At 36.9% G+C, this 25,569-nt stretch overlaps 1 protein-coding gene across 8 annotated transcripts in view; it reads left to right on the top strand.

Moving 5' to 3' along the window:
* OSBPL1A (oxysterol binding protein like 1A) overlaps nucleotides 1-25,569 on the top strand; it is a 106,700-nt gene that overhangs the window by 58,347 nt on the left and 22,784 nt on the right. For 6 of the 8 annotated variants that reach the window (XM_023647580.2, XM_070220849.1, XM_070220852.1 and 3 more), the window contains one exon: nucleotides 18,697-18,772. The exons of the other annotated variants lie outside the window; for them this stretch is intronic. In XM_023647580.2, the coding sequence (XP_023503348.1) occupies nucleotides 18,697-18,772 (76 nt within the window). The remainder of the gene's footprint in view (nucleotides 1-18,696; nucleotides 18,773-25,569) is intronic. 8 annotated transcript variants of the gene reach the window in all.

The following is a 25,569-nucleotide window of genomic DNA, read 5'->3' as shown; positions in this document are numbered from 1 at the left end:
TGGTGATAAACTAACGAGTAGGAAGTAAATTTACTATGTTACTGAAGTTGGACAATGAATTCTAAATTTTAGAAAAGCAGTACAAAAATCAATTTGAAATTTTGAACATACAGTTTTTACTTAATAAAATCAAAACAGTAAAACTTCTTGTAAAACAAGTATAATCACCCCAACCTCTTTGCTATGTAGAGCCAGATTTATTTAGTGATAATCATAGACTTTTTATAATTTAAAAGATCAAAAATGAAAAAAATATCAAATTCTAAAAATATACAGCAAAATAAAATAGTAATGTCAGATAATTATATAAAATTATCACAGTAAGCTTAAAATAGGAAACCAAGTTGTTGGATTTTTAAAGTTTGCATAGTAACTAAAAAGGCGTATGGCTGGTCTTAGAGATCTCATCTTAGACCTGTACTGACCTGCTTGCAACACTCTAGGCTAATTTTAGTTGAAGATGTCTAGGATCAGGGTAAATTCTCACCTGTCCAGCTAATGCCATCACCTTCTTGTCTGACTCAGCCCTAAGTTACAGCGTTGGTTTATACTAGATTTCATAATGGCATTCTAGATATGGAGAGGGAACTTGCAATTCCTTTATTTGTCTGAATTCAAATGGGGAAGTTGGTAGAAGGTACATTACAGTATCAGTCATGCCAAAATACAGTTGTAAGTGATACAGTCTCTTTTTAAGACCTGTCCAGGTGTGCTTCTGTTGAAATGGGGATAGGTGGATTTTGGAAATTTAATTGTACTGTATGGGTAAATTTTAGTTATTTTAATTGTGCTGTTAATATATTAAACTTATAAAATATTTCATATGTAAGATGCCTTTGAAAATCTTAAATTTCCGCATATATTACAACTACAACTTTATTTAATATTGTGTGACTGAGGAATAATAATATTTTTAAGGCTATGCTTGTAAGTCTTACTAGCCTCGGAGGGCAAACACTATTTTCCTTGGTTGTATGAGAGCATCATTTTCATAATGATATAAATACCATCAATACAAAAAAAAGAAAAACAAAAAATCAGATTGAATCAACTTAAGCTGAAATTCTTTGAGTTGCATGACCAAAGAAATTTGTTTTACTCCCAGATTTAAATGTTAAAATAATGTGAAAAATCTTACTGATTCCAAATATCTTTAAACCCATGTAGCTGAAGAAGTGCCAGGGTTTTAATGTGGTAAGGCAGAATCCAGAAGTGAAATAGTATTTTGAAATAGAAATATCTCAACCGTAAACACTCTTGAATATTTTGTTGATCTAGTTTCCTACTGTCCTCAAAACCAATCATAGTAGTTGAAATTCAGTCAATATTTGTTGAGTGAATTTTTTTGTTTTTTTCTTGCCTTGTTCCAAAGTTCCCTAAAGACATACTGAGGAAAAAGGAGTGCCCTTTTGCCGACTGTCTATGCCAGTGGTTCTGTAAAGTGGAGTCTGTGGGCCATTTTTGGTTGGGGATTGTCCCCAGGACCCTTACAGGGGGAACCACAAGGTTAAAACAATTTTCTTAATATCACTAAGACATTTGTCTTTTTTATTATCATTCATAATAAGTGTCCAGTGGAGTTTTCTAGAGACTACATGGTGTGTGACTCACAGATTCAATGCAGAGGCAGTTATGAGAAGCCAACTATCTTCTGTTAATCCAGACATTAGAGAGATTGCAAAAATGAAAAATGGTGGCACTCTTCTTACTAAGTTGTTTTTGTTTTGGAAAATAGTTATTTTTTCATAAAAATGTTATTTAGGGCCAGCCTGGTGGCATAGTGGTTAAGTTCACTTGCTCCGCTTTGGTGGCCCAGAGTTTGTGGGTTTGGACCCTAGGCACAGACCTACACACCACTCATCAAGCTGTGCTGTGGCGGCATCCCACATACAAAATAGAAGAAGATTGGCAGCAGATGTGCGCTCAGGGCCAATCTTCCTCACCAAAAAAAAAAAAAAAAAAAAAGTTAAATTAACATATTGGTTTTACTGTTATTAAATTAATAAGTGAAAACTTAAATTTTTCCCCTTTTTTGGGAATATAGTGATAGATATAACCCACAGTAAAAGAAAACTAGTTCTTTGGAGTCCTAAATAATTTTTAAGAGTTAAATTGATCTTAAGACAAAAAGTTTGAGAAATGTTGATCTATAACAACAAATTACATTATAGTTTCGTTTTGTTTCTTTGTTGAAGTAAAATTTATATACAATGAAATTCACAGATCTTAATAAATAATTTGGTGAGTTTTGGCAAATGCGTATACCCATGTAACTAGCATCCTGATCAAATTGTAGAGCCTTTACATCACTCCAGAAAGTTCCCTCTAATTGCCTTCCAGTCAGTCCCCACCCTCCAGAGACAACCACTATTCTGATTTCTCTTACTGTAGATTAGTCTTGGGTATTCTCAGTCTGTATTATAGATGGAATCGTACAGTGTGTACTCTTTTTGAGTCTGGTTTTAATCACTCAACTTAATGTTTTCAAGATTCATCCTTATTGTGTGTATCAGTGTCCATTGCTTTATATTGTTGAGTGGTATGCCATTGTTTGAAAATGCCACAATTTGTTTCTCTATACAATGGACATTTGCGTTGTTTCCAGTCTGTAGTTATTATGAACACAGCTGCTCTAGATGTTCTTAAACACATCTTTTTATGGACGTGTTTTCATTGTCTTTGTTATGTAGGAGTAGAATTTTTGGGTCCTGGAGAGGGTGTATGTTAAGCTTTATAAGATGTTACTATATTGTTTTCTAAAGTCATTGTACCAATTCTCAGTGATGTGTGACAATTTCAGTTGCTCCGTGTCCTCACCAACATTTGGTGTTTCATGGGTGTGACATAGTATCGCATTGTGGTTTTAAATTACATTTCCTAAATGATTTTAAGCACTCGTGTTTATCAACCATTGTTAATGTCTTTCTTCGTGAAGTGTCTGAGAGTTTTGCCCATTTTAAATTGGGTCGTATGTCTTTCTATTATTGATTTGTAGGAATTCTTTATATATTCTGGATATAATCTTTTATCAAATATGTGTATCATGGATATTTTCTCTTAGTTTGTAGTTTGCCTTTCCATTTCCTTAATAAGGAACAGACGTCTTTAATATCTTTTTTGAACAGAAATTTTTAATTTTAGGAAAGTCCGCTTTATATTTTTTCTCTTTGATGTCAGGGCTTTTTTGTGTCCTTTCTGAGAAATCTTTGCCTACCCTAAACTTTTAACCACTAAAAGTGGTCTTGCCTCTGGCTCTCTCTAGTATCACTGCTGATGTGTGTTCTTTACGTTAACTTCATTAGTCTTTTGATGAGAATGACATAGCATTTTAGTTTCTCAAGGTAAACAAATAGCCCTTTTTTTGGTTGTTGCTATGGAAAACTTGTTTTATAAATGCGTTGTGGGACACTTCACTCAACCTAGATCCTTAATTAATAGAAAACCAACTGGCATAAAGTTTATCTTAGCAACATTTACTGAGTACCTGCTGTGTTCCACCTGGAAGTTCAACAGAGCTTAGAATCTAACGGTAATAAGAATTTAAGTAAATCTGCAGCAGCAGCCTTGCGTGTTCTCAAGAAATGAGTGGAGGGTAAATGAGAGTGTTTCACTCTCTATGGTCTTGTCCTAACACCAAGAGGAAGAAGGGCTGGAGAGGAATGGCAGTGGAACTTGATACTTTTCGTATGACTTGTGAGTGAGAATATGTTTACCCATCAATGATGAGATTACTAGGCTTCTCCCCACATCGCTTCCTTTTCAGCCTTTTTTAAAGAGTAGTTTTGTGGGCTATATTCCAGATGAACTATGTAAAGATTGTTTCAAGTAAGCTTACACATAATTTGTGAAAATAAGACTTTTTATTACTACAGTATTTACTCTTGTAACATCATTTTAAAATCTAGTCTTCAATTTTGTGAGTATCATTTTATTTTATAGTTTGTTTCTGTGGTTTCCTAATTTGGAAGACTTTCAACTTGGGTGTTTAAAAAACATCAATAGTGCAATCAAAATTAAAGATGATTGAATTCAAGTACAAGCTGTGTCCATTAAGATTATATTTAAATTGGGACTTGTGGAAGAAAGGATTTAGGGGAGTGGGGAAGAAGAATTCTGATAGTTGAAAAGAGAGACAATAAGTATCTGCTAACTGCAAATAGATATACACACGTAAGTACAAAGCACATAACATGTTTATACATGTACACAAACAGATTTTCAGTATTACAGTTATAGATGTATTGAAGTCTACTTCTCTATGAAATTATTTTCTTAGATTTTTAGTTCATTCTTTTGATCTTGAATCAAAGGTTAGAATCAGGTTGTTTTTTCTTTTCCTTTCGTTTATTTTTTTTTTTTTGAGGAAGATTAACCCTGAGCTAACATCTGCTGCCAATCCTCCTCTTTTTGCTGAGGAAGACTGGCCCTGAGCTAACATCCGTGCCCATCTTCCTCCACTTTATATGTGGGACGCCTACCACAGTGTAGCTTGCTGAGCAGTGCCATGTCTATACCCAGGATCCGAACCCGCGAACCCCGGGCCGCTGAAGCAGAACGTGCGAATTTAACTGCTGCACCACTCGGCCAGCCCCTGTTTTTTCTTTTCTAAATATCCAAATGAATATCCTGCTACTTAAAATTATGATTCCTTCAAAATATTTAATAACAAGAAGAAATGTTTAGTTGTTAAGTGCAACTTAAAATGTGTGTTAAGGAATTTGGTTTTGAAAATATTTTCTTAAGAAATAACTTAGAGACAGAAAATTTGATTATTGGTGTTCTTCATACCTCACTTGCTGCTTATCTGTATCTCTCATTTTTTTGCTGTGTTTCTTTCTTTGGTCTATTTTAACTTGAGACAGGTAAAACCATTTATTTTAAAACATTGAGCACCTGTTACATGCAAAATACTCTGCACTGTGGGGGATGCAGAGGACAATAAGACTTAATCCCTAACCTCAGGGGGAATTACAATCTAGTGAGTGGCAGAAGTGTACAAAAATAACAGAGGAGATGAATGAAGATAGAGAAAATAAAGAATTGTGAGGTTTAAGCAGAACATGGAACACTGGTCAACCTCAATGTTTTAAATTTGAACATTAGAGTTGGTTTTAAAATTCCATTGCTGACAGCATCTTTTGAGTTCCAGATCGTTCCCCAAGTAGGTGCCAAAGAGAAGCCTGAATGGGAGAGCCATGCTTAAAGTCTTCTGTGAAGGATGTATGCAGTGAAAGGAAGTACCCTAGAGTCTGAAGGCAGGAGTCAGTTTTAATACCATTTAATAATGTCAATGGAATGTTTAAAGCACAGTGAAATTAAATTTGGGATTTATTAGTATATTCTCTTTCATCATTTCAATTAAATGAAAAATGGTATTTGGGCAGAATTTTTCTAGCACTTTCATCCAGGACATATGACATTAAAACAAAGAATACCAAGAACTATTAAATGACGAGAAAGACAGGGACTTTACCAAGTTGGAGCCTGTCCCAAGTTGCTTCATTATGCCTTAACCACATCTGTTTAAAGAACCTTTGTTTAAACCAGAGGTTCTGGGGCCAGGGTCTGGAGTTTGAAAATCTCCTCCAGCCATACTGATCACAAATATATGATCACAAATGGTCATATATCTGATCACAAATGAGACCACTGGCTAAACCGTTCATCATCCTGTGTAAAGCCTTACTAGCGAGGAATAGCATAAGTGTCAAAACCATTTCATTGTCTGCTTTTCTCTAGGGTTATAGAAGTACTTCTTACCTGTTTCTCTGTGCATACCTTTATATAGTTATGAACATTATTCATAAACAGCCATTTTTCTAGATCATCTTTTGAAAGTGTAATTAGTAAATTATCCCTCCAGAAAGTAATAGTAGTTTTAAATCTTTAACAGCTCAGACAGAAAAATGAGATGGTTTTTCCCTGAAATAATTAATAATAACATCAACATCTGCTTTACGCTGAGAGTTTCTACCTGCCAGGCACTGGTCTGAAGGTTCTACGTCTCTGACAAAGTCCCATAGTAAAACATATATATATATATATTTGGCCACATATTATACACATATGGGATTGTGTGTGTATTATCAGAACAAAATTTTCATTTACAATACCTATCCTTGCTAGATGTATTCTGTTTTGTTTTTTTAAATGCTGGTTACATGAACCAGTAAATTGAATTTACAAACCACCAATGAATAGGATCCACACTTTCAAAAACACTGCTCTGTATGCGTTGTCTCACTGGAACTTCATCCCGACCATCTGAAGTAGTATTGTCATTCTCTAAGTAAAAACACTGAGGCTTGGAATAGTTGGGTAGTTACTTGTTCAAGTTTACGCAAAGTGGCAATCAGAGCTCTGAAACCCAGGAGCTAAGGATCTGTTGTTAAAGAATCTCAGTCCTACCAGGTATGAAGTTTGTGACCAGGGACAAGTTACTTAATAAGTGCTTCATTTATAGGATTATTTTGAGGATTAAATGAGGTGATGCATGTTAAGTGATTAACACGGGTCTAGAATGAAGTAAACACCCACTAAACGTTAGTTAGTAGGGCTCAAACACTTCATCTTGGTAGAACTCATTTAAAGTTAGCTCAGTGGTGGTGTGATGTCACAGCATTTGTGAAAATGTTGCTTTTAAAAAAACTTAACTTTTCTCGTCCTCCCTGAAGCATACAGATCAATGATTAAGGATCTTTCTAAAGGAGAGAGAAGCTGGAATGAAGCTAAATAAAAATGTAGACTATTAAGATTCCTGGAAGCGTGGGTAAGCGCAATGTTGGAGAGAGAGCTCCTCTGTCTTGTAAGAAAGGGAACAGGGCGACTTCACAGGCCCCATTGTGAAAGGCATAGAGGCGAGAGTGCACAAAAATTTTGGAGTCAAAGTGGTCCACGATGAACAAGCAAGGACAAACCCTTAAAGGTACCTAGCTACTTTTATGTAGAGATAGGGGCTTGACATATACATATATATTTTAGTCTTTAAAGATTTAGAACATGATGTAAAAAGATATCGGGGGTGGAGGAAGAAGCCTTCTTAACCAAGACAGGCAAAACCCAAAAGCAAAAAAAAAATACCCATAAAAGACGTATTTGACTGTAAAAGTTTTTTTTCACCTGCAGATGATTCTATTTGCAGTCTAAAAAAAGATTAATAAAAGACAAAACATTAATATCTATCATATACAACAAATTCTTACAAATTGATGGAAAAAATCTCCTTATAAATGATACAATTTACAGATTTGTAAATCCAAATGGTCAGTAAACCTATGAAAATATGTTCTAACTCATTAGTAGTTAAATAAAAGCAAGGTAAAATAGCAGTGTGATGCCACTTTTAGTAGTCAGGCTGACAAGACTTGGGTAAGAACACCTGTTGACACCAGTTGCTTCTGGGTGGGGATGTAGGGAAAAGTGCTCTCACAGATTATTGCTGAAATATGAAAGTGTTAAAGCCTTTTCAGAAAGCAGTTTGGCACCATACTTGGAAATGTAAAATAGAAATACTTTTTCACCCAGAAATCTTACTCCTGGTACTCTATCCCATGGAAATGAAAGCATTAGATTTAAATAGGAATATGATGTATTAGGATGTTTTTGCAGCATTGTTTGTTTGGCAAAAGAGTGAAAACAGTGAATGCCTTTCATGGAGAATGACACATGTATTTTGATATATAGTAGTCTTATCATGGTATATTATTCATTTATTAAAAGAGTTAGTTTACCATTTGACTTGAGCAAATTTCCATGAAATATTGATTGGGACAAGCAAACCATTGGGAAGTGTGTATCACTAGTATTCTGTTTTAGAATCTTAAAGTCAGAAAGCCCCTTTGTGCACACATGCATGTTCTATTTGTGACTATTTGGGAAAATGTGGAAAAATGCATATCGTTTTTAACATGAGTTACAGTAGTACAGTCAGGTGTCATGTAACAACATTTCAGTCAACGACGGACAGCATATACAACGGTGGTCCCATAAGATTAGTACCATATAGCCTAGGTGTATAGTAGAGTATACCATCTAGGTCTGGGTAAGCGCACTCTATGATGTTCATGACGCATTTCTCAGAATGTATCCCAGTCATTAAGCGATGCATGACTGTACGGTGGCGGCAGAGATGGGGAAGTGGAGTGGCACAAAAGAACAACAGGGGGTGTAAGAGTGCGTTAAAAATAAGACCAGCAGGCATGACATGCTCCTTACATAAAGCTACACGTATGTGCGTGCGTACCTGCACATAAAGATATTAGAAAGATGGGTATACTTACATCTATAGACTTGAAGAAGTATCCTTAATATATTATTATTTAGGGAAAAAACAATGTGACCTATAGGGTAATATTTCAATAAAAAAATATATACTTGTGCAAGGAGAAAAGTATGCAAGGGATCTTCCTAGGCTGTCATGTTGGTATTGGAGATAGGAATAGATGACCAACTTGTTATTTATGTGTGGATTGTTTCACTTGATGTAATAATGTGCTATTTTGTAATTTGAAAAATGAACCACATTGGTTTTTCCCCTTTTTTTTTTTGAGGAAGATTAGCCCTGAGCTAACTGCTGCCAATCCTCCTCTTTTTGCTGAGGAAGACTGGCCGTGAGCTAACATCCGTGCCCATCTTCCTGTGCTTTTTATGTGGGATGCCTGCCACAGCATGACTTGCCAAGCAACACTATGTCCGCACCCGGGATCCAAACCGGCGAACCCTGGGCCACCGAAGCAGAACGTGCACACTTAACTGCTGTGCCACGGGGCCACCCCATGGTTTCTTCCCATTTAATTTTGTTTACTTTCATTTGGTAAATGCTTGAGAAGAATATTTTTGTTGTTGTATATCTTGTCTTAGTTTTGATATAGAGCTTGAATTTCTAAAACGTTAAGAAGTAGATTACAAAACTTTATGAATTGAGAGATTTACCTTTTTTTCTGGAGTGAGTATTAATAGAATCATGTCTGTAAGGAAAATATTGAAAGATAGCTGTTTAAAGTTTCACGTATAGATTATGGTCATAACATATATAGTCCTCCCAGGTAAATAGATTTGATTTGGTAAATTATACACTAAGCAGAATCAGGAGACCAATGTTAGACTTAGAAAAAGTTATCTGCAATGTAAGTAGTGAATAAAATATTTATAATATACAAAGAGCTCTTACAAACTGAGAAGCTAATTCAGTCGGCAGATAATATCACCAGTGACTATGAATGTTTTCATCTTAATATGTTTGTACTTGATAAAAAGAATTTTCAGAATTCTTTAAAGCTGATATAAAGGTAAGAAACTAAAACTCCGTTTCTGAGAGACTCTAATTGTTCTGGGCATTACTTTTCTAAGTACAGATCTAGCTGCCAACTAAGGCGAATTGTACAGCCATGTAACCTGGACTTGGAGGTTTGCCCCAGGTTATGCAGGTAGGCTGTGGCAAGAGCATGCGCTGTGACCCTGATTCCCATCCCACGGTTCTTTATATCCTCCATGGAAAAGACTACCTGCCCAAGTATGATGGTATTTCAGTAGAGTACATACATACATACACAAGACCCAGAAGAGCCCATGTGACCTCATGAATGTAAAGAAGCAAACCTGAAAAGCATGGAATGGCAGCTAATTCCAGACAAAGCCTAATTTTTCCTACCTTTGTTTTATAATCTTTTTCTACTTTTTTCCAAGAGTCTCTGTGAGTGGTGTTCTTTGTTTAAACTAGTAATCCGTGATGCAGAAGGCAGGCAGTGGGCTCAGTGCCTAGCAGGTGGTTTGAGAAGATCTGTGTAGTTCACCTGAGTTTGAGAGACTCTATGAAGCTGAGCCTTGCTTATAGTGTCTGCCATCCAAAATATCTTTTAAAGATTTGGAGGATCATGATCTCCTGAACTTACACAGCTCTTTTCTGAATGAGGGGGATTCCAGCACAGCATTTGTTAGTGACACTTCACAAATTAATTTTGGTTAGTTTGAGATCTGTCTGCAACGTTGTGTAGCAGAGAGTGATGGTGCGATAACAAGCTGAGCCATTTGCATCAGGTAGATAAAACAATTGTGATGAGACGTCTCACTTAAAAACCTGTTATTGTGTTGTTGTGTAGATAGTCATAATGTCATCTGTATGGTTGAAAATAGAGCCAGGACATATCAGTCTCAGTCCCTGGTACAGGGTGTTTTCTCTCTGTGTGAAGAGGAAAAAAAGGAAGCATAGAATTCAGGATAATGACTCTCAGATAAACTCCAAGGGAAGAGAATAGTTGATCTATGCTTTCAGCCTGAAAATTCGGATTGCTGCTCTCCTTTGTTCTTATTTCTGCCTGGAGTAACACCTCCTTCATCAGTATCACTAGGGAATTCTGTTCATTTTCCCCCAGTGTCGGGGGTGAACATTATTTTAAATACAGAAATAGATGCTTTCAGTAGAAATCATTTTAAAAAAATTTTAATCTACCTAATTTTTTAAAAAATTTATCCCCTCTGCTTCTTTAAAAAATACTGCAGAAGATTTAGTGTTTTCTTGGTGTTTAGGCTGTGGGCTGTTTTGTTGCTCATTGACTTTAGACTCCAATAACTGAGCAATTTTTTGCTCTTCCCCTATAATCTTAGAGCAATACTATCCTTTTGTTTTCAGAAGTAATCACGGAAATCTGTTATGTCCAGTAGTAGCCACTAGCCACATGTTGTTTTTGAGCACTTGAAATATGGCTAGTGTGACAAACTGAATTTTTAGTCTTATTTAATTTTAATTAAGTTGGAGTTTTAAAAATGAAGCAGTGTAAAACTTCTTTCCAGTAAACATAACTTTATTATTTTGGTAAGACTATATTTCACTTTGTTGAAAAGTTAGTAGCTAAATTGAGGTTTACTCTAAATGTAAAATACACACTGGATTTGGAAGACTAGTATGGGAAAAAAGAGTATAAAATATCTTATTAATATTGTTTATATTAATTACATTGAAATGCTAATATTTTAGACATACTGAGTTAAATAAAATATATTATTAAAATTAATTGATCTTGTTCCTTTTCTTTCCTCCCCAAAATCTCAGTACATAGTTGTGTATTCTAGTTGTAAGTCCCTCTGGTTCTTCTGTTTGAGCCACCACCACAGTGTGACTACTGACAGACAAGTGGTGTGGTTCCATTCCTGAGAACCGAACCCAGACCACTGAACAGGAGTGTGCCAAACTTTAACTGCCATGCCATCAGGGCTGGCTCTTTCTTGTTCCTTTTTACTTTTTTAGTGTAGCTACTACAAAATTTAAAATTATCGCTGAAGCTCTTATTGTAATTCTTTGGCAAGTTTCTCGGCTTTGGCACTACCAACAGTTGGGGCTGGATAATTCTTTGTTGTAGGGGCCTGTCTCGTTCCTGGAACATGTTTAGCAACATTCCTGGCCTGGGTGATCTAGACTAAGTTCCCACCCAGTGTGGAAATGCCTTTCTGGGCCATGACTGAAAGGAATCCTCCAGCCTCGGAAACTCTTCCTTAATAAGAATTTCTTGTCTTCCGTTTTTTGGAATGAATTGTAAGACAGGTCTTTATGTTAGCCATCCTGTATTTTCCACCAGTGGTCCAAGTCCTAATCTCTGAGTAGCACAAAATAAACCAGATTCTTTATGACAGAGACAATGTGTGCTAAAAGGCCTTATAAATTCCAAAGTTCGTTCAACAGATACTTAAACTCCTCTGTGTTAGGGCTCGTCCTGGGCAACAGGGATACAAGCAGTAGATGAAACGTGAGATCTAGGAAGCTTACATACTGTTTTGGGGGACGTACTCAGCAAATACGCAGGAGACCCTACAGCATGTCACATGTTGATCAGTGCTATGGAGAAAAAGCAGTCAGGTGCAGATAGAATGCTGCAGCTGGTGGGGGTGGGGTTATGGGGATGTTATTATCCTTATACCCCTGGCCTCATCCTCTAATAGCCAAAGACCTCTACCATGCCCGTGTTCCCCACACCTCCAGTTTCTGTTCTTCTAGACTACACATTTCCTACACACATTTTCTAGACACTTTGCCTAACTTCTGGTAAGTCCTTCTGAGTGAGAGTGTTAAGGTTCCTTTTAAAAGTGTTATGTGGATCTGAATCCCAGTGCTAGTCTGTCTATTGCAGAGTTACCATTGGGAATGTTCTGGCTAATGTTCTCCTTTTGGCAGCTTGACGTTGCACCTGCCTCTTTGGCAGCCTCATTATGCTGTTGACTTAAGTTGCAGTCAACAACCTTGAGGTCATTTACTATGGCACAATTTCTGCACTTTGTACTTGTCCTCTGGGCCAGCGTTTCTCTTGCTGCTTCTGATCAGTTTATTGCGCACAATATGGTCCGAAGGAGGGTTTGCGTTTGGCTCTGCATGTCCTACGCAAGAAAACAGCATGGGCTTTGTGATAGCCCTTTACCTTTCACAAACCTCTGCTTTCTAATTGTGTTCTAGAATAGATAGTTAATGTTTCAGATAATCTGGCTTCCTCATAAATGAGCAGTTACTATATTTTAATAAAAGACCATAAAAAGTTATGTGCATAAAAGTGACTCTATTCCCAAGTGGGATTCTTGGTTGGCAGTCTTGTGATGATTTCTAAATTGAGATTAAAAATAAAGCTTGGATGTCTCTTATCTTCTGCTTTGTTGCTTCCAAAATATTTCGGCTTTTCTGGCTTTTCTGCTGTTCTTACCTTTTATCAGATTGTAACGTATACGTATACATTTAATGTAAACATTTGTTCCCCCTCAGTCAGTTTTCATAAAGCTTATTTCGGCCTCACGACTTCCTAGATTTATGTTACATTTCTGATTGACTGTTTCATAGACAGGAGATGGAAAGTTGAGTTTATATGCATCTCTAAAACTGTGTAATGCATGCAAATGGGAGACAATGGCAGGGGTTCTATCCCTGGGTCCCACTGTTCATGTCACAGAAAGTGGTAGTCTTGGATTGTGGACAGTGTGATTTAAATACCATCTGTGGCCACTTACCCAGCAAATTGGTTAGATAACAGATCTGTCAAATGAGCAGTGTGTGTTCCTCAAAAAGAAAAAGAAAAAAGAAGAATGAGGATTTTAAAATATCATTTATTTAAAAATAAAATTTTATTAACTTCTACAATTCAAATTAATTTAGTTTAAGAATAGAGGTTCTTTAGGAGATAAATTTTTTAAATATTTCTTTAATATTTTAGTTACATGGGTATATTTCAAATGGCAGCTGGAAAACCAGCATCCCTTGCCATAATGTAAGGTAACAGAAAAGAATGCACTGTTCTCACGGTGTTTTAGAAAGTTGGTCTGTGCACCCCTTTCTCCTCCTCCTGGTAGCGCTGTCATGATCTGTGGAAATGGGGTTGACTTCCTACCAGCCGGGGCCTGGCCTCGGGATGTTGGAGCTCAGAAGTGCTGCTCATCCAAGCCACAGACCCTCTGCTGCTGATAGCCACCCTCCTTCTGGCTACTTCCAAACCCCTGCAGAGGCTTTTAAAATACTCTTTCTATAGAGGTTAATCTGTAAGGGGTGTTCCAATATATGTAGAGTTGCTAAATTTTGCTCACTGTCAGTATCTTTGGGAAAGTAGTAATGTATGATGCAGGGCCTGAGTTTTCCTTTGGCTTTTATACTTTGTTTGTATTTTCCCATTTAATTTCTTAAAAACCTTAAGCTAAGCTCCATAATGACGTTTTTGTTTACATTATTTAGCAGCTAGAGTAAAATAGGTTATTAAATATCAGAATATGGTAGGAGTGTCATGAACCAAACAACAGGGTCAGATGTGCCGGCACATGAAAGGACAATGTGCTTCTGAGGTGATCCTGAAACAGCTGGACACCGACAGAGGAGGACTAGGAAAATTTGGATCAGAATAATACCGAAGACATAGATAGGGCCAGTCGATCTGCTATGAAACTTTTCAGTGGCAAAAATAGCAATGAACAAGGATATGACCCCAGGTTGGCCCTATTTTACCCTATTTATGATCGTGCATATTTTTTTCAGTTTTTTGAGAAGTAGTTGACATACATCACTATATAAATTTAAGATGTACAGCATGATGGTTTGATTGTATTGTGAAATGATTACCACAACAGGTTTAGTTAACATCCATCATCTCATACAGTCACAATAAAAACAAAAGAAAAAATTTTCTCCTTGTCATGAGAACTCTTAGGATCTACTCTCATCAGTTTTCCTATATATCATATAGCAGTGTTAACTGTTGTCGTCACGTGCTACGTTACATTCCTAGTACTTATTCAACTTATAACTGGAAGTTTGCACCTTTTGTCCACCTTCCTCCAATTCCTCCTCCCCCCATCCCTTGACTCTGGTAACCCACAAGTCTCTTTTTCTGTGGTTTGGTGTTTGGGATTTTTAAAAATTGATTCCTCATGTAAGTGAGATCATACAGTATTTGTCTTTCTCTGCCTGACGTATTTTACTTAGTGGAAGGCCTTCAAGGTCCATCCACGTTGTTGCAAATGGTAGAATTTCCTCGTTTTTTATGGCTGAATAATTTTCCATTGTGTGTGTGTGTGTATATATATATGTGTATATATGTATATATATATACCACTTTGTATAATTGACATGCAATATTATGTTAGTCTCAAGTGTACAACGTAGTGACTGTGGTGAATGATCCCAGAAGTCTAGTAACCATCTGTCACCATACAAAGTTATTACAATATTATTGACTATATTTCCTATGCTGTACATTATATCCCTGTGACTTATTTTGTAACTGGAAGTTTGCACCTCTTAATCCCCTTCGCATATTTCACCCATCCCTCCACCTGCCTACCTTCTGGTGACCATCAGTTTGTTCTTTGTATCTATGAGTTTGTTTCTGTTTTGTTTTGTTTGTTCATTTTTTTTGTTTTTTAGATTTCACATATAAGTGAAATCATATGGTATTTGTCTTTCTCTGTCTGACTTATTTCACTTAGCATATAATACCCTCTAGGTCAATCCATGTTGTCACCAATGGCAAGATGTTTTTGTTATGGCTAAGTAATTGTCCATTTTAGCCAGCCCTGATTGTCTAGTGATTAAGTTTCGGTGCTCTCACTGCCATGGCTTGGGTTTGTTTCCCGCTCAAGGAAATACACCACTCATCTGTCACCTGTTGTACTGTGGCAGCTGTGTGTTATTGTGATATCAAAAGCTATGCCACCAGTATTTCAAATACCAGCAGAGTCACCCATAGTGGACAGGTTTCAGTGGAGCTTCGAGACTAAGACAGACTAGGAAGAAGGACCTGGCCACCCACTTCCAAAAAAATTGGCCATGAAAATCCTATGGATAGCAGTGGAGCATTGTCTGATACAGTGCCAGAAGGTGAGAGGATGGTGCAAAAAGACTGGGCTGGGTTTTGCTCTGCCTACACAGGGTCACTAGGAGTGAGAATTAACTCCACAGCACTAACAAAAAATATTCCAGTGTGTGTGTCTGTGTGTGTGTGTGTGTGTGTGTGTGTGTGTGTGTGTATCACATCGTCTTTATCCATTCTTCTATCAGTGGACACTTAGATTGCTTCCATATCTTGGCTGTTGTGAATAATGCCTCAATGAACATAGGGTTGCATATATCTTTTCGAATTAGAGTTTTTGTTTTCCTTGGATAAATACCCAGAAATGGAATTGCCGGATTGTATGGTAGTTCTATTTTTAATTTTTGATTAAAAATTTTATTGTTTTGCATAGTGGCTGCACCAATTTACACTCCCACCAATAGTGTACAAGGGTTCCCTTTTCTCCATATCCTCGCCGACACTTGTTATTTGTTTTTTTTTTCATAATAGCCTTTCTGACAGGTGTGAGGTGATATCTCATTGTGGTTTTGATTTGCATTTCCCTGATGATTAGTGATGTTGAGCATCTTTTCATTTGTCTGGTGGCCATCCATACGTCTTCTTTGGGAAAATGTCTGTTCAGGTCCTCTGCCCATCTTTTAATTCTATTGTTTCTTTGATATTGAGGTGTACAAGTTCTTTATATATTTTGGATGTTAATCTCTTATTGGATATATCATTTGCAAATATCTCCTTCCATTCATTAGGTTCCCTTTTCGGTTTGTTGATGATTTTCTTCACTGTGCAAAAGCTTTTTAGTTTGATGTAGTCCCATTTGTTAATTTTTGCTTTTGTTGCCTCTGCCTGAGGAGACAGATCCAAAAAAAATATTGCTAAGACCAATGTCAAAGAACTTACTGCCTATGTTTTCTTCTAGGAGTTTTATGGCTTCAGGTCTTAAGTCTTTAATACATTTTGAGTTTGTTTTTGTATAAGATGTAAGAAAGTGGCCCATTTTCATTCTTTTTCATGTAGCTGTCCAGTTTTCCCAACACCATTTGTTAAAGAAACTATCTTTTCCCCCTTGTATATTCTTGCCTCCTTTGTTGTAGATTAATCGACCACATAAATGTGGGTTTATTTCTGGGCTCTATTCCGTTCCATTCATCTATGTGTCTGTTTTTGCACCAGTACCATACAGTTTTGATTACTAATGCTTTGTGGTATAGTCTGAAATCAGGGAGCATGATACCTCCAGCTTTGTTCTTTCTCAAGATTGCTTTGACTATTGGGGGTCTTCCTTGCAAATTTTAGGATTATTTGCTCTAGTTCTGTGAAAAATGCCATTGATGCAAAATGCCAATGTATTTTGATAGGGATTGCTTTGAATCTGTTAGTATGGACATTTAAAAAAATTTATTTTATTGAGGTCATAATAGTTTATAATATTGTGAAATTTCAGTTGTACATTATTATTTGTCGGTCACTATATATGTGTGCCCCTTTACTCTTTATGCCCACCTCCCAACCCCCTTCCCCTTTGGTAACCACTAATCTGTTCTCTTTGTCCATATATTTGTTTATCTTCCACATGTGAGTGAAATCATATGGTGTTTGTCTTTCTCTGTCTGCTTATTTCATTTAACATAATACCCTCAAGGTCCAGTATGGACATTTTAACAAAATTAATTCTTCTAATGTTTTAGCACAGTATGTCTTTCCGTTTATTTGTGTCATCTTCAGTTTCTTTCATCAATGTCTTATAGTTTTCAGAGTACAGGTCTTTCACTTCCTTGGTTAAATTTATTTCTAGGTATTTTATTCTTTTTGGTGCAATTGTAAATGGGATTGTTTTTTTAAATTTCTCTTTCAGATCGTTTGTTATTCAGATGTATAGAAACACGGTAGATTTCTGTATATTGATTTTGTATTCTGCAACTTTACTGAATTCATTTATTCTAATATTTTTTTGGTGGAGTCTTTAGGATTTTCTTTATATGGTATCATGTCATCTGCAAATAATCACAGTTTTACTTCTTTCATTCCAATTGGGATGTATTTTCATCCCAAGATAACAATCTTATCTGATTGTTGTGGCTAGGAGTTCCAATACTATATTCAATAAATGTGGCAAGAGTTGGCATCTTTGTATTGTTTCTGATCTTAGAGGAAATGCTTTCAGCTTTTCACCATTGAGTATGATGTTAGTTGTGGATTTGTCATGTATAGCCTTTGTTCTGTTGAGGTATCTTCCTTCTAGCCTACTTTGTTTAGAGTTTTTATCATAAATAGGTGTTGAATTTTGTTAGATGCTTTTTCTGCATCTATTGAGGTGATCATATGATTTTTATTTTTCGTTTTGTTAATGTGGTGTATCATGTTGATTGATTTGCAGGTATTGAACCATCCTTGCATCCCTGGGATAAATCCCAGTTGATCATGGTGTGTGATCCTTTTCACATATTGTTGAATTTGATTTTGTAATTATTTTTGTTGAGGACATTTACATCTGTGTTCATCTGGGATATTGGCCTGTAATTTTCTTTTTTTAATCTCTTTGTCTGATTTTGGTATCAGGGTAGTGCTGGCCTTATAGAGTGAGTTTGGAAGCATTTCTTCCTGTTCGATTTTTTAGAATAGTTTGAGAAAGATAAGTATTAACTCTTCTTTAAATGTTTGGTAAAATTCATCTGTGAAGATGTCCTGGACTTTTGTTTGTTGGAAGTGTTTTTGATTATTGATTCAATTTCATTACTAGTAATCAGTCTTTTCAGATTTTCTATTTCTTCTTGATTCAGTCTTGGAAGATTGTATGTTTCTAGGAATTTATCTATTTCTTCTAGGTCCAGTTTGTTGACATATAATTGTTTGTAGTAATCTTTTATGATCCTTTGTATTTCTGTGGTGTTGGCTGTTACACCACAACTTCTTTATCCATTTACCCATCAGTGGACACTTACATTGTTTTCATGTCTTGGCTATTATAAATAATGCTGCTGTGAACGTGGGGGTGCAGATATCTTTTCAAGTTAGTGTTTTTGTTTCCTGTAGATATATTCCCATAAGTGGAATTACTGGATCATATGGTAGTTCTATTTTTAATTTTTTGAGGAACCTCCATATGATTTTCCATAGTGGCTATGTCAATTTATAATCCCACCAGCAGTGCACAAGGATTCCCTTTTCTCCACATCCATGCCAACGCTTGTTTTCTGTTGTCTTTTTATGATGACCATTCTGATAAGCATGAGGTGATATCTCACTGTGGTTTTAATTTGCATTTCCCTGATGACTAGTGATGTTGAGCATCTTTTCATGTACCTGTTGCTCTTAATTAATGACAATAACTTTTCCTTCCCAGCATCAAGGGCATTAAAATTAAATCTTTATTTTTCTTTTCTTTTTCTAGAACAAGCTTGCCCTCCCCCATGTTTTCCAGAAATGACTTCAGTATCTGGAGCATCCTCAGAAAATGTATTGGAATGGTAAATTAACTGTCAAATTTATAATATAACATTAAGCTGATAGGTGTTTCACTGCATATCCTTTAGAATGGAATCATAATGTTGGCATAAAAGTGATACACAACAATGTTTATGGAAACTTGAGAATCAGAAATCAGGAAAAGTTTTCTATTAGGTTTTCCTGACAGTTTTTGAACCACTCTTTATACCATTTGATATGGCTTTAATGTGACTTCTGTTATTATGCCCTTCATTTATGATATGATGATATAGCTTTATGGCGCAATATCATTATTCAAAATATGTGGCTTTTAAGAACTCATGATAGTTGCTTATCTGCCATGTATGGTCTAGGTGTAATTTTGCCTTAATCAGGAAGGAAAGTCAAAGTATATTCTTTAGGCATTTGTCAGTCTGGACCATGGCTCCCTGGAGCACCTTCTCCAGCCAGGCTCACTTTGCCCCCATCCTCCACTTCCACATAAATACACATTTTGCTTTGCTTTTTTCTGAAAAGAATATAGAGACTTAGATTTCCAAAACTAATGACACCCTTCCTTTTTTTCTCCTCATCTGTTTTGGACAGGATTATGTTACCAAAATGTTGGATTGTACTACATGAAATGAATACTTTACATGACTGGAATTCAATCCTAAGTCTCTTTGTGATTGAAGCTTTTACCAAACAAATTCCCAGTTCAGAATTAATAGTGATATTGGTTCCTTTGCTCCTTATTTCCTTACCCCCATTGAGCTTTTGTTGAAGGAATCTAATCCCGTAATCCCATTGTCCCCTGTTTTCTTCCCCCTCTTCTCTCCCATGCCTTTAAGGTTTCTCAGCAGGACTCACCCAGAGGTTAGGTCATGGGTATTCCTACTTAATGACTTTGGAAACCAGGGCCAGCACCAGGGTGAGAAAAGCAAGACACGTAGGCACAAAATTTGAGTAGGCATTTGCAGCTGGGGCCATCAAATGCGGGCCCTCTGTTTGCTCAGTATCTTGGGGTCATAGAATATTAGTGTTGGGTTATTATAAGAGATGAAAAAGGTCTTATATGTTATAAATACTGACTTTTTTAAGTGAAAATGTCATGTCATTCTTTTAAAGATATGCAGTAGAACCAAATACCGTAGAGATTTGAATGCCACCATTGTTCTGTTAAATATGAGAGCAAGCTGTTAAGAGTCAAAAAGTTTATAGTTCCATATGCTCCTTTAACTCACATTTTTATTTCATATTTTCTATAGAATGTTATCCTAACTTATTTTTTTTAATCTTTAAGGTCTCTTATTGGTTCCTCTACCATACTTTACTATCACAAAATATACCTATAAAAATTAAACTTTATATCCTATGACCATAAGACTTTAGTTCCAAAAGTTTCTTTCCATCAAGTTATTCTTACAAATATTAGTATATGAGTGATAAAAATAACAGACATTACAAAATTTGTGAAAATATTAACATAAAAGGTAAAATCTTATTAGTGAAATGGATTTTTTTCAATTGAGTATAGATATCTGAGAATGAATGTCACCCTCTTGCTAGAATGAGGCAGGATTTTCAGTAACAATTATATGCTTATTTTTTAATAGATTTGAAGATTAAGAAACCTTGCTCACATTAATAGACAGATGGGAGTAGGAGTTTTGTGTTTTTTAATATCTAGCAATATCATTCAGTTCCGTGAGCCCTTCCCAACTATATGCCAAAAATCAGATAATAATACACAGTCACGTGCCATATGACAACATTTTGGTTAGCAGTGGACTGCATATTCAACGGTGGTCTCATAGGATTAGTACCATATAGCCTAGACACACTAGGCTACACCATCAAGGTTTGTGTAAGTACACTCTGATGTTCACACAGCAACGAAATCATCTATTGACACATTTCTCCAAACTTATCTCCATTGTTAAGTGACATATAACTGTATTATCAAAAGTAATTTTTTATGGTCCATAAGCTGACAATTCGATTAGGACCTCCTTCAAGGTTATTGAAAACAAAAATTTGCAAAACTTAACTTGCAGAATGTCTTGTTACCTTCCATTGGAATCACAGATGTCTCAGTCTCTGGGAAATGTACTGGAGAAGCTTTATCAGGGCTCTCAACTCTTGATTCATGTAACTGTTTCCTCTCACACACACATATGCCTTGTAATATTGGGAAGGGGTTTGAACTATTTTTCACTGAAACAAACTTTTGCCAATATAATTTTTTTGATGAAGTGCTTTTATTTTACCATGAGCCTTAAAATTTTTCCCTCACAACCAGAGATTTAACTCCTTCATTTGATGCAGAATGCCTGCCACATAGCCATAGGGCCCAACCACAGCCAGGTGCCTCCCAGGTCAACTGACAGGAGTGTGGTGCTGTTTTTGGATTTAGATGAGCATATTAGTATATGTCACTGTGACGACTGTCCCATTCTTGAACTCTAAATGTAAGATAGATATAGATCTAGATAAGATTTGGAGCTTTGTCAAATCTCTGAAATTCTGACTTGAGAGACAGGGGACAGAAGAAGCAAAGTAATTAAACAAAATTTAGCATCTCTACCATCATCTGAAATTAGAACATTCTAACATGGAGAGAAACGGCTGGAAGACCTCATTTTTAATGTCAAGTCTTTCCCTTATCTGAAGAATGGAAAGTCCTGGAACTCTCATGTAGATTAGTAGTGCTTGATTAAAAGAGGCTTCATTGATACCAATACTGTATTTCTAAGCCAGCTTCATTTGATGGCCTGAAGATTTTTATACTTCAGGGCAGGAATACTGTCCTGTGTTTCAGGATGATGTGAGATATGTCCTTTTTTTTTTTTTTTAAAGTAGCAGAAGTGCAGTTGTAAAAGGAAAAGTGGGAAAAGAGGAACAGTAGTACATCCAATGCAAATACATTCTTTGGCCTCTCAGTTTTTAGGTAAGAATGCATATGGAGGTTGAGCATCTGGAAATCGATTCCCTTAAAGCATCCCTGCCCACTTACCAGCTGGACAGTCTTCAGGTCCCTTCATGTACCTTGAATGAATACAATGTGAAAACTATGATCCAGTCCAAGCTTCCAGCCGTTGCTTCAGTTGTCCTTCCACATTCCCATCTAGCTGATGTCCAACCTTTGGTTAAATGCCTCTAGCAAGAGGGCTCAAACTGCCTCTGAACTCTGAAAATATTCAGCTACTAGACAGAAAGAATAGGAAAAGAATATCTTTCTGTTTATCTTTTACCTCATAGCTTTTCTTGACTTTCTTGACTACCACTGGTTGCACCAAGGTGCGCAGAGTGTGGTTCAGTTCACGCACAAACACATACCTCTTTCCTGCTCCATAGTTCCTTCATTTCTGGGTGTGTATCCTCTCCTCATTCCGCCGTTGTGTTTCCCCTGGGCTGGTCTCTGATTGCTGAGGAACAGTGACATAACCAACTGTGAACTCAGCAAAAGGTGTGGGGGCAGCAGGCTTTTTTCAAACTTCTTGTTCAGAGTGGTCCCAGGAAGACTGTCTTGTGAGGTCTTAGTGTGACTGTTTTGGGCATAGTCAATGGTATTCAGATACAAGAACCTCTCATGCAATGCTAAACTCATAGATGGTACACATCTTGTGGAGAGGGAGGGGACTGAGTAGCACAAGATGGGAAAGACCGTTGACCCCCGAGGCCCTTGAACATAGGAAGGGTGAATTTTTACATCCTTGGTGGCTGTGGGAGAGGTGTTGTGGAGGAAGGATCCAGTGCCAATGTCATCTTGCAGAAGGCACATCCAAGGAACAGAGCCAAGACTGCTGCTGACACTTGACTATCAGTGAAGAGCCTAGAGGCTCACTTAATGCTTGAGTCGTAGGTGAGGACTGAACCCAAAGGCTGGCTGCCTGGGCAAACGAGCAGACAGACTTAGCCTAAGACCTAAGTTGAGTTTCTCTCTGTAACCCAGGTCTTAAATATTTGCAAATTTGGGTGTTATGATGCTAGACATTACATATATAAAATATTTTCCATTTCAGTTGGGATCCAATTGGCCTTCTCTTCGGGTTGTTTATATAGTGCTCAATTGACGAAGCAACCTTCCCTCTTTTTTTCTTCTCAGTTTGTCAGCTGATGAGCAATTGCAATTAAGAGTTTCTTCAGTTTCATCATCGGTTGCTATTAATTTGCATGGATAAATTTAAACTTTGCTTTTAGCTGGGTCACAAGATAGAATTGCCTGGCATAAATATTTAATTTTTCAAGCTGACTGAAGCTCTCAGTGATAAAAGTATTTGAGCTAATGTTTCTTCCCGAAACTTGACCTTCATATTGTGCGTTGTTGCTTTTCCTATTATTGGAATATACCCAGAGCTAATTAGTTGTATACAATATCTGGAGAATCCAATACCAAACTTCATTTTATTGGAGGTAAAAATAGTGTCTCTGTGAATTTCCAAGAGGGAATGAATATAGTTTGCGTCACTGAGTTTTTCATTACATATACAGGGAAGATATGTAGATTTTAACAGTTAAAATAATTGTAAGGTTATTTAAAAGTAATACAGACTAATAGAGGCAATAAAGTTGCAGGTCCGTTGCTTTATTTTAAAATAGCAGTCTGGAATTATGTGTATATATTCTCTCAGGTCTTTTTTCCCCTTCCACTCCCTCCCTGTTATGTGGCCCAGATGTGTGCCATTTCATTTCCTTAAATGCTTACATTCTGAGTTACTAAAAGAAATAGGAAGATATTTAAATTATTCTAGATTACAAAATTGGATTTAAAGAACCTTTTAGAATTTTAGGAGCTTTTCAAGTGAGTAAAAAATAAGGTACCCATTGAATTGATGGTAAGACCATGTCCTTCGTGCCTTGGTCTCCGGAGTTTTTTTCACCACCCTTTTTTTCATTGAGTTGCTAACTCATATAAAGTCTAGCTAAGTGGTGTTGAGCAACCAATGGCTAGTAGACACTTGACTGTCCCGTCTTGCCTGTATATTTTCCCAAAGAGATATATGTGAAGAAATGCCAACATACACAGCATTGCTTTAGAGATGAAAAATTAAGTCCCTAGGCCAAGATCCTATCTGATCCACCATAATTAGGGCAGAGCTAAAATGCTCTGTCACCCCCAGCACCTCTCTTATTCCCATAGTGAATGTTTTATAGTCCTTCTAGTATTTTTCAGGAAAAAAAAATCCAGAATCAAACTTAGAGGTAAAATTCTTTATTCCTTTAATGAGTAAATCCTTTAAATTCCTTTAAAGTAAATCTCATCCTGCTGTTGTGCACAACAGAGTAAAATGTAGAAAACAGGAAGAGAGCTGAGCTGGAAACGGCATAGTTTGTGTCACATACTAGTCAAGGGATAGGGCTCGTGTCACCACCCTGTCGTCTTGGGGATTGGATAGAACATCCAGCCAGCAGTGAGAACCTGAGCAGCAGGGACTACAGTGATCCCTCCTGGCTGGGGCGTGAGGGGGAGCAGGTGCTTCTTCCCTCACTCCCTCACCTTTTAGGGCCAGGACTCATAAGCCATGCTGCCATCTAAGTAGCTTTTCTACAGCTTGGCTGCCCAGGTGACAGGGTGAAGTATCCCAGCCTCTGAAGCCTCCTCACTCTATGCAACCTTGGAGGACCTGGAGCTCTGGGATGTATTATTAGTAATAATGATAATAGCTACACTTATTGCTTGCTTAGCATATGCCTGGCACTATTGTAAGTGTTTTCTATGAATTAATTAATCTAATCTTTACAAGCCCTGTGAGGTTCGTCATGAAATCCCTACTTTGGGGAGAGGTGAGGAACTCATGGCGACACAAGCAATGGGTGGCAACTGGTTTTTGATCTCAGAGCCCATTATTATTTTTTCCTTTTTAAAAAATTGTGGTAAAATACACATGACATAAAGTTTACCATCTTAACCATCTTTAAGTGTACAGTTCATGGCTGAGTACATTTTCATTGTTGAGCTGCCATCACCACCATCCACCCTCAGAACTCTTTTCATCTTGCGGAACCGACACTCTGTAACCATTAAACACTATCCCCCCCACCCCCCTCCCCAGCCCCTGGCAACCACCATTCCACTTTGTGTTCAGAACTCATTGTTTTAACCACAACTCTTTACTCTATCTAGAACTTAGGACTGGACGAATCTGAGCATATTTTTTTGTTCCGCTTTTTCCGTCATGCCACTTACACACTTACGTTATGCTAATCATAAAATGTACAAGAGAAAAAGCAAAGTATATGTTGTAAGGTGGTCCATTTTCTGTGGTGCAAGGTTATTAGTTTCCCCATTCTTTTCTTTTGCCAGGCTGAAAGTGTTAGGATTTGACATAATATCTCTTGTTTTACTTCTGATTAGAAGAGCAATGTATGTTTGTTTTAGGAAATTTGGAATAAGGAAGACAGTTAAGATTACCTATAGTACCAACTCCTAGAGAAAACAACTGTTAACCTTTTGGTGCTGTAACCTTCCAATATTTGTTTCCCTGTCTATAAAAGATATTTTACAAAATTAGAGTATTTTTTAACATGTCGCTTTGTAGCCTACTGTTTTACTTGACATTTCGCCATGTGAACTGTTGCACGTCATTAAACAAGACGGTTTTGACTTCAAGGAGCTTGTATTCCAGTGAAGGAGGTGGGAAAATGCAGTAGGTTGTGCTAAATGTCCAAAGAGGAAGAAACTCAGGGGGCAGTGCGAATATATAGGAGCCTGTGGGGCAGGGGCCACCTGCAATGTGCTCTTCTTCCCTGAGATGATGAGGATACAGGTGGAGTACGAAATATTATCCCTCCCTCTGGGAATTATATTACTGTATGGTTAGCAAGATAAGCTGGT

This window comes from Equus caballus, chromosome 8 (assembly GCF_041296265.1).
Source record: "Equus caballus isolate H_3958 breed thoroughbred chromosome 8, TB-T2T, whole genome shotgun sequence".
Lineage (NCBI taxonomy): Eukaryota > Metazoa > Chordata > Mammalia > Perissodactyla > Equidae > Equus > Equus caballus.
Note: the sequence above shows the minus strand (reverse complement) of the source record. Positions and strands in the feature narration are given on the sequence as shown.